Here is a 16,510-nt window from a genome sequence, read left to right on the forward strand (position 1 = left end):
TTTTTTTTTTAAAAAAGTTATCAAGCTCTTAAAAAATCACCCGTTATATTTATGCTTTTTTCGAAATTTGAACATTTATTTAAGAAAACATAATTGTTATTCAAAAAATTGTCCACCTGAAGCTATATAATTTTCCCAGTTTGTGGATTCTATTCCAAAACAACTCACCGGATTGGCGGCCAAGGATGAATCAAGCCAATTTTTGATACCGTGTTCTGATGTGAACGGTAATCCAGTGGGTACGTTCTACAGCAATTGAAAAAATTGGAATTTAGAAGTGACAAGGTCTGCGCTATAAGGCCAGTGAGCGAAAACTTCCCAGCTGTTTTCCAAAAATGTTTCAAATCGGTGCTAGTGGAAAATTCCGGCTATTTATTGGCAATCACTTCCTTCAATTTAATGGGTTGTTGCCGATCGCGTTTATCTTTAGTGATTTCACTCAGTTTTAGAAGGGTTTCTCTTAATGGTTTCACAAAATTTTAGAAGCGTTTTCCTTTAGTAGTTTCATCCAGTTTTAGAAACTCATAACGCAGGACGTTCTTTTGATCTCACCAAATATAGACCATTAGGTTGACGACATTGATATTCGGCTTTGTTGTTGATTCGCCAGGTTTCACATATGATATTTTGAGTTGTAAAACGGTCTTTCAACGTCTCTTGGGTTCAATTCAGCCAAGTTTCTTGCTTTTAAATTTATTCGGCTACTTTTAAAAGCTTTGAAATGGCTGCTTCAGTGGCTCCCAAAAATGCTGCGAGCTTTTTTGTGTGCGGGATAACAATCTACATCGAGTAATGCTTCCAGTTCGTCATCTTCACACTTGTTAGGCCACCCAGGACGTTATGCGTTTTCTCAGCCAGTGTCAAAATATATTTAAATATTGAAAACCATTTTGGCTTAAAGGTCTTTGAGCTGGAGAAATATTTACCACAAATATCCACCAAACTACTATGCATTTCGGCTTTATATCGAAGTAATGGAGAAGGTCTTCTCACAAAAGCACTTTTTTCAGGCAAAAAGTTCGACATTTTTAACATAGTATACTGAAAAATACGCAATTAAGCAAAGGGATTATAATCAGGTTACGTCATCTCTTGACAAACAGTACAAATATAGCTATTTTGTTTTCAAAACAATCCCCTCTAGTTACCTACAAATATATTTCGTTATTTAGTGTAATTTATTAAAAGCCGTCTTTATCATGCATATTGATCGTCTCGTTGCCTTTAGTCATCAATTGCTTTGGCACAACATGTACTTTCTTTTCAGTTATTAAAGTAAGCTGAGATCATTCTGTGGGCAACTATTCGTATAGAATATATCAGCTGTTTGAAAACTACTACTACTTTTTTACTCTAATGAGATTATGTAGTATTTTTCTACATTAGTGAACTAAGTTACATGAAAATGGCTGCTTAGAGCAATTAACTTTTGAAAACAAGCTGGCTTTCATATTGAATAGAAATTTTCCACTATTTTGAAAATCGTATTTGAAAATGGAAATTCATTAAGCTAGTTGTGCCAGTATACACAGTAATATACCTATACATATACCTATTTATGTTTTTGTTTGTGCCTATATGAGGGCAACAATACATACATATGTATGTACAAAAGAGTCGTACGTGCTTTGGAAAGAAATTATGAATTGCAAGCTCATCAACGCTGCCAACCACCGCATTACCAATGCCACCGACAATACAAATCACTGTCATTGCCATTGCTTTGCGTTGGTATTACCGTAAACACACCTAAACGTGTATATATGCGTACATTCTTCTGAGATTACGCATTTAACTAAAAAGAAAGCCATTTTCGGTACGACTTAAATACTTTTAATCGCTTAAGAATTCCTTTTTCGATATCTTGAAGCAGGAAAATAATATTTTGTTTGTCTCCAACTCGTAGTGGCAATTAATTATCACCTTATTCTAGTGGCTACGAATAGTTCAAACTAAATAAAATATTTACAAATTAAAAAAAGACAAAAACGTTAATTTTTGCTGCACCAAAGCTTTAATATCGTTCGCAGATGTAGTTCTTATGGCATAAATGTGTAGAAAAAGATGTTTATATTGATTTTGATCGGTCAGTTTATATGGCAACTATGTGATATAGTGGTTCGATCGGAATAATGTCTTCTTGTACCGTTATCTTGGACACTGTTCTGGGTAAAATTTCGTGAAGATATCTTAGCATATAAATATGTTTTCCAATCAAAAACCTGATTTTGAGCGATCAGTTTGTATTACAGCTTTGTGATATAGTGGTTTGATCTGAACAATTTCTTCGAAGACGGTACCGTTGTCTTAAACAATAATCCATGCCAAATTTCGTGAGGATAATTTGTCAAATTTCCATATAAGGACTTGATTTTGGTTACTTTAGATAGACAGTTGTTTGGGTTAGTGGACCGCTTTAAACGGTTCCGACAAAAAATCAGTTTTTTGGAAAGAAAAGGACGTGAACAACTTTTCAGATCGATATCGAAAAACTAAGATACTAGTTCGCGTTTGTACAGGCAGACAGAACTTTCTAAATCGATGTTAATACTCATCCCAATTGAAGAAAATAACACCGTGATCTCATGATAAAAATGCGATAATTTTTTTCTCGACCATGTGTATATGTATGTATGTTTGCATTATGTTAGTCAGCTGTGTATGGCAGTTGTTAAGCGCCCTGTAATAAAGCGTATTGCTCAGCAATTTCAAAAATGCATGACAATAAAGGGGTTCTCTAGTGGTTTATCAATAAAATTTAAGTGCATATTTACTCATATACATACATACGTATGTACATAGTTATATTAAATGGTGATAAATGCTGAGAACATCAAACGTTACTCATTACTTCTTTTATTAAATCTAAAATAGCACTTTACCTCAATCATGACCATATTATAGTAATTATCAACAAAAAAAAAAAAAACGCACCAAGCCATTTTTACCGCACTATGCACCCCTAAAGTAGCCGCCATTAATGATAACATTGTCGTGTTTTTGTTTTTAATTGTATCGACTGCTTGGCTACCAAACAGCTCAAGTATTTATCGGTTTGCTTTGCCTGAGATAAAATACCAGTGACATAAACAAAAGCTAATAAGTAAATACCTTTGAACATGTTTACTGACAAACACATGTATACACATACAAACGTACATACATAAAATGACATACTATACATTTGTATGTATGTATGTACATGCGTGTATATGTGGAAATATAAAAGTTTTGTTTACTAAGTAGACAAGTACGATGCGTGTATTCAAGTCTTAACAAAATGTAATTAATTTTCGAGTTGTAAACATTTATCTAAATTTTAATTATATTTTTCTTGTATTTCTACTTTTAGAAAGTGGATCCCGAGCTAATTTTCACGAAACAAGAGAGGATCGGGAAAGGTTCCTTCGGCGAGGTATTCAAAGGCATCGACAATCGAACGCAACAGGTTTATTTTTGTGATTTTTTGCACCTATACATATATTGAAAAACATTGTTCTTTCTTCACCAGGTCGTGGCGATCAAAATAATTGATTTGGAAGAGGCGGAAGATGAGATCGAAGATATACAACAGGAAATTATGGTACTGTCACAATGTGACTCACCGTTCGTTACAAAGTACTATGGATCGTATCTTAAGGTGAGCATTTTATGAAAAGTTTAGGCATACTGCAATGAACGGGCTTTGTTCGAATGTTAAGCACTATTTTTCGGACAATAACTCTGTATCAACTTATGTGTATATAGGTATCTTGCATATATAAAGTATAAAAGAAATTATATTGAAAATATTTGAGATTGAATAATTAAATTATAACAAACCTCCGATCTCGAATTAAAAAGCTTAGTAGCATTTATTTTGTCTACTAAAATACATTGTTACTGATATACTCGGATTTCTTTAATATTCCTCATTAATAATTAACATTTCCCTTTCACTTGCATTTTATATCAGATTTTTATACCACATTTGTTGATCTGCCGACCTGTGTACTACACTTTTTCTTCCACTGAACTTTATTTAAGGATTATACTACAACATAAACTACTTATTTCAAAAAACAACTAAAAATGCCCGTTATGAGTAATATAAAATCGACTTTTCACTCTGTGGGTATTAAAAAGCTTTTCCGAGTGACTACTAAGGCATGACATGACTGATTTGGTCAGATTTCTCGCCTAATATTTAACTCTCTTTAACTTGTACTTAATACCAGATTTTTATACAAATATGTCCATCAACCGACGAATCTACTACAGCAAGAACTATTTAAAGCTAAAAAAAATTGCAAATGGCGATCATGAATAATATAAAACTGAAACTTTTAGTCGCACGTTATACCAGATTTTTTAGACCAAGTGTGCCAATCCACCGACGAGCGCACTGATTGCTAATCTTCTGGGACTTCGCCATTATACTCTTTTCTTCCCTTCCACTTTATACCAGATATTTTATACCAAATATTTCGATTCGTCTTCTACTGAGCTCTATTTTGTTATTCTATTGCAACAAACCCATGTTTATTTTAATCTTAAAAAAATTAAATGCTCGTCACGTGTAATATAAAATCGAGTAGTCACTCTCGGAGTATTTGTAAACGTATAGAGAATGCAACACACCAGTTTTTTATACCAATTTATTCTTGATGAGTCCTTTATCACAGCCTGCTTTTAAAAGCAAATATATGTTTTTATACATTTTAAAAATTTCTGGCTTACATTCTTTTTATACCAGTTTTTTATACCAATTTCTTTTTGATGAGTCCTTCATCAAAGCCTACTTTTAAAAGTAAGTACATGTTTTTATACATTTTAAAAATTTCTGGCGTAAATTTTCTTTACACCAGTTTTTTATACCAATTTATTTTTGATCGAATCTCGTCGGAATAGTATACGAGCAGTCTAGGTATTCAAAGTACTTCAAAAGTGCCTATTATAACAACGTGATTTCTCAAATTCATCATCATCAAAATCATTCTCTCAAAAATACAAAAAGTCATAATAATTTATTGTAAGAAACCTGTTTATGCTTAGCGCTTTAAATAGGACTTTGTCGGCGAAAAAACATCCCTTGGTCGAATAAAATCACGTCCAATTCGGGTAACATACAACCTGCTGTGGGAATTGTAAGAAACATGTTAAGACAACTTTTAAGATTTCCTCTATAAGAACACTCGATGATTTTCATTAAAACAAAGTAAAAGAAGTAGAAGGGGCCACCAATTTCAACCCGTATTGCAATTAGCCCAGAAGTCGAGATTTTTAGTTTTAGTAGTCCAATCCCATAAAAATAATAAAATTTCCATTTCTTTAAAGGGTACAAAGCTATGGATAATTATGGAGTATTTAGGCGGCGGTTCAGCGCTGGATCTAATGAAAGCTGGTTCTTTCGAGGAAATGCACATCGCAATCATATTGCGAGAAGTGCTAAAGGGTCTGGACTATCTGCATTCGGAACGCAAATTACATCGAGACATCAAAGCGGCCAATGTATTGCTAAGCGAAATGGGTGATGTAAAGTTGGCTGATTTCGGTGTTGCCGGCCAGTTGACGAACACAACGTCGAAACGGAATACATTCGTAGGTACACCATTTTGGATGGCACCCGAAGTGATAAAACAGTCCATGTACGATTCCAAAGCGGACATTTGGTCACTGGGCATCACAGCAATTGAATTGGCCAAGGGTGAGCCGCCCAATTCGGAGTTGCATCCAATGAGAGTTTTATTTTTGATACCGAAGAATAATCCTCCACAACTAACGGGAAACTATACGAAATCGTTTAAAGATTTTGTGGAAGCGTGCCTTAACAAGGATCCTGAAAATGTGCGTTTTTTGAAATAAAAATATATTTACTGTTATTTAAATGCAATTTATATTTAAATAGAGACCGACAGCCAAGGAACTATTGAAATATCCTTTTATCAAGAAAGCCAAGAAGAACTCGTACCTTATTGATTTAATTGATCGTTATAAAAAATGGAAGCTGCAGAAGGGTGATGAAAGCGAAACAGAATCGGAGAATTCAGATTCGTAAATAAATATTTATATATTTTAATACTTTAAATATCTTCTAACCTGTTTGTATATTTTCTTATCCAGTGACGAATCGAAACCTGGCGGCAATAATGACGAACCTTGGATAATGACCGTTAAAGGGCTCAGCAACAATAAGGCACCACGCGAATCGATTGCCAATAGCAGCTTTAAGGAGATGGAACACATGAAAATAGCACAGAAATTATCACAAAGCAGCGGAGCAACGCCGATCGCAATTAATGCGGCCAACAAACACTATCCGGGTAGTGGCGCAACTTCGGTAGCGTTGTCACCGTCCGCCACATCGCAACAACAGCAATTGCACGACAACATGGCGGGCAGTCCGCCTCAACAATCAACATCATCGTCCACGTCCGCAGCTACACAACGCGATACCAACTTAAATCATTACAAACAAGCAGCGGCTTCGGCTGGTGTCATACGCTCATCCAGCTCTAATATAGCGCATCAACCGCTCAGTCCAACACATAAGCAATCGTCGGGCAGCCAAGAACTGCTATCGTCGTCGAGCGGCAGCAATTCGCCAAATGCTGATGGCATGAAGAAGATCAGTAATAGCAGTAGCAGCAATGCGGTCTTCCAGGAGTCCAAATCGAACCTAAGGCAGAGTCGCTCCGCTTCACTAGATGACGAACACGAACAGCGACGCTCATCGGTAGTCATTTGAATCATATGATATTTGCAATAAAAAATTCACAACAATTATTTGCAGCTCATCGAGCATGCCAAAAGCGAAGATCAACTGCGTGAAGAAGAATCGCGTGCGCAGCGACGTAGTATGCATGCCAGCGGCTTGTCATCCAACTCGTCGCCGATGCTTAGCTCCAGCTCAAGTGGTGGCAATTACAATGGCAATTCAGCATTGTCAAATAGTAGCACGCATGGCGAGCGTTCATATGGCGCGGCATTGGAAGTATCCGCGTCGGCGTCCGCCTCCGCCACAGCTTTGTCGTCCAATAATTCCAATCACAAATTGGGTGGCAATCGTGTGATGCAGACGAATAGCGCATGTCTGAATAATTTCCTCTTTCCAGTTCTTACGGATGTGAGTGTTTTGTTTTTTATTTTTTCGTAAATTATCTAAATAATTTGCTTGACGGGCTGAGTCGATTTGTACATGTCGGCATCTGTCTGATTGTATAGACCCGTACCAGTCGCTCAGTTTTTGAGATACCGATATGAAATTTTGCACAGGCTCTTTACTCTCCACGAAGCTGCTCTTTTGTCGAAATTGCCCTTTTCGACCTAGTATAGCATATATCTGTCATACAAACTGACCGATCAAAATCAAGTCCTTGTATGGAAAACTTTTTTAATTGACGAGATATCTTCACGAAATTTTGCCTGCATTTTTTTCCAATGCAAATCTGCATTCCCCGAAAAAATTATACAGATCGAACCATTATAGCATATAGCTGTCATACAAATTAACCAATCAAAAATAAGTCCTGGTATGGAAAACTTTTTTAATCGTCATAATATCTTCACGAAATGTGACTAAAATTTTTGTTAAAGGCAAATCTGCATTATTCCAAGAATTTGTCAGATCGGACCATTATAGCAAATAGCTGTCATACAAATTGACCAATCAAAATAAAGTTCTTGTATGGAAAACTTTTTTATTTGACAAAATATCCGCACGAAATTTGTCATGGATTAATATCAAAGGCACATCTGCAATATTCGATTAAATTGTTCCGATTATAAAGAAAAGAACTTTTAAACCCTTTTATGCTATAAGAAATTTATATGTGAAGGCTACTACAGCCGAAGTTAACGTTTTCTGCTTTTGTTTTATTCAAATGGTATTTTTATTTTCGCAGATTCAACGAAAGTACGCCAATTCGAGCAAAAATTCAAACGTTACGGACATTGGTGACTTAAAGTCAGTATTGGAATTGGCCGAGCGTAGCAGTCCAGGTGTCAGTGATTTGTTCCTGAAAGAGATAATTCACAAATTAGTTCCAGGCTACTCAGAGACGCGTATTAACAATATTATGGACAGGGCTATCAGGTGAGTTTCTGTTTTATGTAATTTTAAAGAAATATTTATTTTATTATTTTCTTTTTTTTTTTACAGAAATAAGAAGTAAACGAACACAATGGTACATGGACTGATTTTAAATAAAAACAACAACAACTAGAAATATCTGAAGGTTACGATATTTAAATAATAAATATACCAGTTTGGAGCAATTGGAACATGTGCATATAGCAAATATTTTAGAAATTGCGGCAAATGCGCAAGTAAGCGATATAACACTTTAAAAAGAAAAGAAAAAGTAACTCCATACCTAAATAAATTTAAATATATATTTAAAAGAAATTTAACAAAAACAAAAATACGATAAAACCACAAAAACAACAGTGTACTACCCCCGCAATATTGTTTGTTATGATAGTGTAATATTTATTGGATTCCAAATAAATCGTTGTCACACTGATGCGTGCCGCGATAAGCTGTTAGGTTCTCGTTTGAAGATTAATTAATTGTAGATAATTTGATGAAATCAACTATTGCATATGATGGTACATTAATTAGTGTGAATGTAAAATGCAAAATACATATTAAATTTAAACAATTCTTATATAAAACAAACAAAAATAAACAAAACAAATTGACTTATTTGTGTAGTGTTTAGCTAAATCCGCTGCTGTGAGAGGTACGCATGTTTGCTGTACCACCACCACAATTCCACACACGGTTTTCTAATATATATTTCACAAGTTGATTTTTTTTTTTGCAAAGGAGGGTAAACTAGTGCTTTAATTTTAATTTAAATTGCACCTTAATCCTACTTTTAGTCCTAAAATAAGAATACAACGTCAAAAAGTTCTTTAATTTCAATTTAAACTGCATCGAAATCTTAATTTTTTAATTTTTCCATATTTTTTATATGGATCTTTTATCTCTAAAGTGGAAATACATACAACTTTGAAAAAGTGATATTCTAATACAAAACATTCCGCTTTACAAAAAATGTCTGAATATTTTTTTCATAAACTCATGCCTTTAAAAGTTATACACAATTAAAATTATGCATCAAGGCAACTGAGCATTCATACAAGTGATTTATACATTATTTCTTGCTCATACGACATGGTGTACTGTATGAATACAGCACGTTTATGATTTGCTGTATAACTTTTAAGGGAATGCATTTATGAAAAAACGTTCAGAAATTTTTTGCAAAGCGATTATACAAAAGTGATTTTTTACATTCTATGTTGCTCATACGACATGGTGTACCCTGTGAATAGAGTGCATAATATTAACTGCGTATAACTTTTACAGGAAAGTTTTCATGAAAAAAATGACGGGAGTCTTTTTTTTAGAACACTAAATTTTCTATTAGAATATTTTTTTTAAAGTTATACATTTATTAGCTTAATGCAAAATATCAAAAAATCGCATGTTATATATGCATGCACATGGGAAAATAAATATGATTTAATTGCGGTTTAAATTAAAAATGAAGAGCTTGTTCACGTTATTTTTATGGCAAAAATTGAAATTTCAGGCGACTTTTGCAAAAAAAAAAAATCAACCTGCGAAATAGTGGTCACCTTGATATACATACATATATGTATATATCTATATATGTAGTTAAAATTAAATTTAAATTAAAGCATAACCACGTGGCAGATGCGAATTTGTATGAGTTGATTTTTCTTTTATAATTTAGTAATTTTGTTTTGTTTTTGTATTAATTCACACACTTAATATTAGTTGTAATTGTAAAAGTTATAAAGATAAAGTAACGTACATATACATATACATATATACGAAAAAGAAATGAAGAAAATAACTGAAAAATAATAATTAAAAAAACGGTCTATGTAAAAAATATAGTAAACTATGTGGCAATGAAAAATTGAAACTAACATGAATGCATACCTACATACCAGGTTAATACTAAAAGAATAAATAAATAAAAGGTAATAGTATTTAGCAATGAAACCCACAATACTTACATACATACATACCTATTTGAAAAATCAGCAACAACAAAATGGGCAAAACGTCAAGCAAGTAAATAACAGTAATTGCAAATAGTTTTAACAAAGCAACAACAGTAATGAAAACTCTATTGAAGTAATACAAATAAATTATCGGACAATATTATAAAGACTATCAATTTTGAATTTTATTTTTAAGGTTATGGAAAGTGACAAAATTTAAGTGACGTTCGCAGAAACAGGGATAAATTACAACTGATCAATTTTGACGCGGACTCATACATATAAATTATTTCTGTCTAAGACTAATTTAGCAACATAACATTTGAGTGGCACAAAACATTTTACCTCAAAACATATTATGAATCGAATCAACGCATTATGGTATTTTATACCAAAAGATTAGCCCAAACCGAAAAAAAATGTCGCTGCAGGCATTAAAGGCCATACCTGCCAATTAACTAAATGGTATTAAGCTTTGGCATACTTGCATAAGCTCGGAAGCCACTTTTTAAAACAGTGTTTTTTGTCAGTCCAGGTCAAATTTGATCAGATAGTAGTTGCAGAAGGAAGAATCAACCACACCACAACCTTAATCAAGAGTACTTTTGGTAGACTATAACTCCTTTTTAGAAGATTTTGACACTTCACATTCTTAAATAAGAAGCTTGAGTTACTCCCTAGATCAACAGCTTGAATAAGTATGTAAGGTTTGACTTATCCAGACTCGACTTCAGAAATCATTAAGTACCTTCAGACAGATAGGTCGTTGACCAAAGCCGCCGTTGTTTAGCAGAGTCAAATCTTTGTCGTAAAAACTATTATAAAATTTGGTCTCTCTCTTTTTTCCAAAGCAGAAGAAATTCAATTTGCCACGAATTTTATAACATACAAAAGGAAAAGATGGAGACTATGTAAAGTGCATATAAAAAAAATTAGCGAAGCGGGCTAAACCGCCGACATCGGACCATTATCAAATATATTCAAACTGATTGGTCAAAATCAAAGTCTTATGTGGATAACCTTTTATTTGACAAGAGAGTAGGTTCTTCAAGAAATTTGGAATGGATTATTTTACGAGGAAATGCCACAATCTCCGAACATATACTTCAGTTCGGATGACTTTGGAATATATGTAGCTTCGTCTACGTGAGAGTTGATCTTTATAACCAGTACAATATCAGTTTCCTATCCGCAGTTAGATTTCTCGAACTTCTTATTTTAAATTTCGCTAGATATGTACCTCTGAATATTTATAGCGTTAACTGGTTTTCGTCAGCTTCGTTAGTTCAGCTTGCTCCAGACTGGATATGGAAGCGTAGCAAATGGATCTGGTAGTGAACGAGATCAAGACGAAATATCTCCTGTCATTAAACAAACAGTCGTCGCACTCGGGGCTTTGCTTCCACGTCATTGTTGACAGTCGTAACTTCGAAGTCGTAGATATTTCGTCGTATAACACCAACAACAACGTCAACCTCGATATTCGACACAGAATAACACGTGCAACTTCGGACTCTCGACGAATAAAGGTCAAATTCTACAAATTCACTTATCAGCCCGTCCTGTTGTATAGTGCAGAGGCACGAACAAAGACAAAATCTGATGAGTCGGCGTTACAAGCTTTCGAGAGAAAGGTTTTGTGGAAGATTTTTGATCCTTAGCGCATTGGTAACGGCGATAACTGCAGTCGATGGAAGTATGAGCTCGGCTGAGATGTATTACGACATTGGCATAGTTCAAAGAATGGACAGGCTACGCGCCAAACAAGGAAAAGGAAAAACGACTGGCGCGCTATAACCACGGATATCTGTTTTACCAAAGCCTTGATTCATTTGCGGAGCTGAAGACTTAATTACACCCTTCGCTTTGCCCACTTCGCTTTACACATTTCTTTCACATCGATAACTTTAATATTTTATACGCTCCTTAATCATTTAACAGGTTTCAACTAAAAATAGATGTTTGTAGCGGCAACTTAATGACTAACGGTTAATTAAAATCATCCATCACATCATATATGTATATTACCTTTATGTAAGTATGTATGGTATATAAAGAATAATTGTGTTAGTAATAAGCACTGGCAACTGCTGACAGCAATATGACAGCCAACGAATGCGCTCTGGGCACTGCATGTCTAAGCAACTATAATCAAATTAATATTTATTATTATTGCTTCATTCGCTATTTCTTACACACAAGACACTTTACAAGGACATGAACACTTCATTCATATCCGCTACGCGTGCACAAGCGCTCAGAGAACTCAGCGAGAAAAAAGCGTAAACGCGCAGAGCGAAAATGAGGAAGTGAGAGAGAGAGAGAGCGCGCAATCAACGTATGTTCTCCCTTATCACAATGTCCTGCAAGCATGCCATTTGTGTTTGTTTATATGCGGTATTCGCGCCTTTTGACAGGTAACTTGGCAGTAGCCAACAGCCGCCAACAAGCAAACAACAAAATCAGACATACAAGACAGAAGAGCAATTGCACGCGCGTGCTGCGCTGAGTTTATGTTCCCTTGGAGCTTTTAACTGCCATATGCGCTCTGAGTTTCTTAAGCGCTCACGAGCTTTTTGATTTTGAAACAACAAAAACAACAACGGCCAAAAAGCACAAATAACTATTATATTAAGTAATCCATCTTGCTGGCTGCAATGGCAAGTTCCTGTCAAATTCCAGATTCAGTCTTTCGTTTGGAATAGTTAAGGATGAACACCTGACTCGATAACTCGCACAACGAATTGTGTTACAACAAATATTTGTGAACAAAAAAAAAAAAAAAAAAAACACACAAGAAAAAATGCTAGAATAAAATACATAAAAAAGGTATATGTGTTTGTGTGCTTAGTGAAAAATGCGAAATGCAAATAACGCCTAAAGCAACAATTTTGAAAAGTTTGCTTGTTTGAAGTAAAGTGGAGATTTTTGAAGATTTGCTTGCAATGTTTCGTGATTTGTGTTGAAAAAATGCTAAAAAGGCACAAAAAACTGCAGCCAGGCAATCAATTTATACAATGGCAGCAATGTCAAGATTTGTGTGTGTACCTTTTTTGTTGCGCGTCATACATATGCCAGCCACATAAATTCCGCTACTCAACTTCTTTTAACGGCAATTTTTGTGTTGAAAATTAGGAAGTGAAAAATTATTGCATTTGGCATACATTTTTTTATATCTTTTGACAATTTTCTTTTTCACGTATTGCACGAAAATTAAATGGCCACATGTGTATACACATATAACATCCCTTAATTTGTATACTCGCAACATCCCGCAATGAGCTTTAAGAGTTTTTCCTTCGACAAGCAGACATACAGACATACTGCAACTAAACACACATACACACATATATACATGCAAACATATACATAAACACGGCGAACACCTCCGAACTCTGTCAGTGCGTGACACCTAAGCGCATACGTACACACATATAGCCATCTTGGTTGGCTGTCGCACACGCTGCCTGCCTAACTGCCTTGGCAGACAAAGTTGGCTTAGAGTGTTGTTGTGCGTTTAGCTGCTTTTCAGCCATCTTAGCATAAAGTGCTGCCAGTTTCCGCTTGCTGCGATTGAAACGCAATACCTGTGTCAATGTCTGCGACCGTGTGTTGCTCAAATTACATACATACATATGTAACTTTGTGCGTACCTATGTATGTGTGTGTGTATCCGTGTGGCTACGCGTGCTGGGAATTTATTTGCAAAATGGCATTTGAAATTTTTACCACATCTCAATGTGACATGCGAGTCGATTGTAAACAAAAACGTGCCAAAGAAAAGCAGAAATGCAAGCTAAACACACACATGTGTATATACATTAGGGTGTCTGTTATTTCCCAAAATCCATTGATTGATGCAATGTGAGGGGTTCTTCCCTCTTGTTGAAACCAAATGTCGCCGAGATCAATTTCGGGCATCAAGTAGTCGGTAATCATTACGCGATAACGGTCCCAATTGCCGGTTACCTTTTTACTGGAACATTTTTGAAGAAATATATATCGATGATTGTACCGGTCAACAAACCACAACAAACCGTTGTTTTTTCTTAATGAAATGGCAGCTCTTAATCTTTTTAGGTTACTCTTCGTCCCAAATGATGCAATTTGGCTTGTGTACATACCTATTGAGTCAGAAAGGGGTCCCATTAAAAAAAGATTGCTTGAAAACAGCAGACCTTCTTTTTAAGAGCCCCTTAGAGCGAAGTGAGCGAGCGGTTTCAGTTCTTGCGCAAGTTGTATTTTGTACGCTTTCCATTCAAGATCTCACGTTAAATGAGTCAAGTCGTTCCATATATCAGTCCGAGTTGCTGCTAATTTCGCCGAATCGACTTTCTACGGTCCTAGCTTAGCCGTAGCTCCTGCTCTATTTTTCTTACTACGTGCTGGACGTCGTCTATTCGGTCGAATATTATCCAATAATGAATGATGAGTCTCAAGATAGATGATGGTGTTGCAAATAGTACGTTTAGTGGGCCGATTATGTTGGCCATGAGTTAAGCGAACGTGAACTTTCGTAATAAAGTTTAACGATTTGTAAACGTTGCTCAGGCATAAGTATTTTCATGATGAAATGCCAAACAGCATTGAACAAAAAGAAATTGCATGACAGCTTGATACGATTTACGCGTGATCTGTCAAAAAAATTCTATTGAAAAAACTGCATCGTATATTTCAGTAGGACGAACTAAACCGATAGCAGTCTCTCAGTTTTTGAGATATTGATCTGAACATTTCCACACATCCTCAAAAAGATGCTCATTTATCGGAACCGCCGATATTGGACCATACAAACTGAACGATCCAAATCAAGCTCTTGTAAAAAACTTTTTTTTCTGGCATACTTATGTATGTATGTATATCCAAGGGCCTTTGTCGTGCGTCTACAGACTGCTGTGCACTCTGGCAACAGGTGCTCGGCAGTTTTCGGCACCAACCGACAGTTAGCACAAGAGTCTATACTCATGTTTGATTATGTTTTTTTCAGCCTACAATAAAATGTTACAACTACCAGAAATTTCTCCCTTGACAGGTTACAACCAATCATTAGCTACTTGGTCTGGCATACCTGTGAGTTGTTGTTAATACCTTTTCTTGTCCACTCTCTGATCCTTCCGGAGCAGCTCCATTCTGGTAAGATACCACTTGCAACGGTTATAGCCGAGTTTACAACAACGGATTGAAGATTCTGAGAGTATTCTGGTCTTACTAACGGAGTGGAGATATTCCTCTCCTCAGCCTTCCCCATCGAGCTTGAGTGTTTTCATCCATTCTGACGATATGACTGGCTAGCAGCGTAGCCGTTGTCTTTTAAATCACTGAACTATGTCAATGTCGTCGTATATCTCGTACATCTTTCGCAAAACTTTTCCCTCAAAAACTCTTAACGCCAAAAAAACTTCTGGTTGGATAATATTCGGAAACGACTCATAGGAAAGTTTGGTATGCGGTCCTGCGATACCAGTATCAATACCTCCCGACTTTTTCGAACCGGCAGTGTTCCACTTAATTGTGCTATGCCTTAGCATTTAGTCAAGCGTAGAGTTACTCCATTTAACCTTACCGCTGATGGTAACTTTAAATTTTCTTGCGATGTTTACCCTTTTGGTAATGCTTTTCCTCGGGAGAAGAGCTATTGGTGTTTCATCATATATGGCTTTAATTTTCGTGGAGAGATTACTTTCCCTTTGCCATACCCTTCTGCTGTCTTTCGAAGTATAGTATGTTTAGCTTATTGTTTGATTACTAGCTGGAGCGGTGTGAGCTCAATCATGACCTCGTGTGTGTTGCTGACGAATATGTATGCATTGTAACCGATGCACAGACACAGGCAAATGTCTATCGAGATCTGTAGGTTTACGTCTTTAAAAAGCTTATTTACGCTGAATTAGTTTTTAAGAAAAAATTACAACTTCAGCGGTCATTTGCAAAATAAAAAAATTGAATAATCAACTCGAGAAATTACGGATCCCCCAAATAGTATATCTGTATGTATATATACATATTCTTAAGCAGACAAATAAAGTGAAAGTAATAGCGTAGCCCTTGAAAAACTTGTAATGCATTTTATGATGCCAGCATAACACTCACACACTCGCCAAACATAATTCATGCACACATACATGCATGCATGCCCTCTGAATTATTGCTTAATTACATATAAACGGATGTGAAAGCAGCTCGAACAGACGCTGACGCTGACACTTACACTTACATACACAACAATAAGAAAAAACTCAGACAAACAACAAACAACACAGAAAAACAACAACTCAGAAATGCTATAACAACACATACAAAAGCATACAAAATGCAGTCGCACAAAAGACATTGGCCGGACCTTGAGCAGTTCCTACAAGTCGTGAGCGATACGAAAACACACACATACATATATACGTCACCATGCATACGTATCGTATACGTCCAGTAAAAACACCCGCACATTGTAGTTGTTTTTGTTGCTTTTGTTTAAATATGTGTACATAGT

At 35.6% G+C, this 16,510-nt stretch overlaps 1 protein-coding gene across 5 annotated transcripts in view; it reads left to right on the plus strand.

Moving 5' to 3' along the window:
• LOC108965682 (serine/threonine-protein kinase 24) overlaps positions 1–9,410 on the plus strand; it is a 24,860-nt gene extending 15,450 nt beyond the window's left edge. For all 5 annotated transcript variants that reach the window (XM_018928247.1, XM_018928249.1, XM_018928248.1 and 2 more), the window contains 8 exons: positions 3,353–3,448; positions 3,512–3,640; positions 5,317–5,826; positions 5,888–6,033; positions 6,103–6,715; positions 6,773–7,105; positions 7,884–8,074; positions 8,141–9,410. In XM_018928247.1, coding sequence (XP_018783792.1) covers positions 3,353–3,448; positions 3,512–3,640; positions 5,317–5,826; positions 5,888–6,033; positions 6,103–6,715; positions 6,773–7,105; positions 7,884–8,074; positions 8,141–8,153 — 2,031 coding nt within the window. In that variant the 3' untranslated portion in view covers positions 8,154–9,410. The remainder of the gene's footprint in view (positions 1–3,352; positions 3,449–3,511; positions 3,641–5,316; positions 5,827–5,887; positions 6,034–6,102; positions 6,716–6,772; positions 7,106–7,883; positions 8,075–8,140) is intronic.
• Positions 9,411–16,510: the final 7,100 nt, after the last annotated feature.

This window comes from Bactrocera latifrons, unplaced genomic scaffold (assembly GCF_001853355.1).
Source record: "Bactrocera latifrons isolate USDA-ARS-PBARC rearing strain unplaced genomic scaffold, ASM185335v1 scaffold_145, whole genome shotgun sequence".
Classification (NCBI taxonomy): Eukaryota; Metazoa; Arthropoda; class Insecta; order Diptera; family Tephritidae; genus Bactrocera; species Bactrocera latifrons.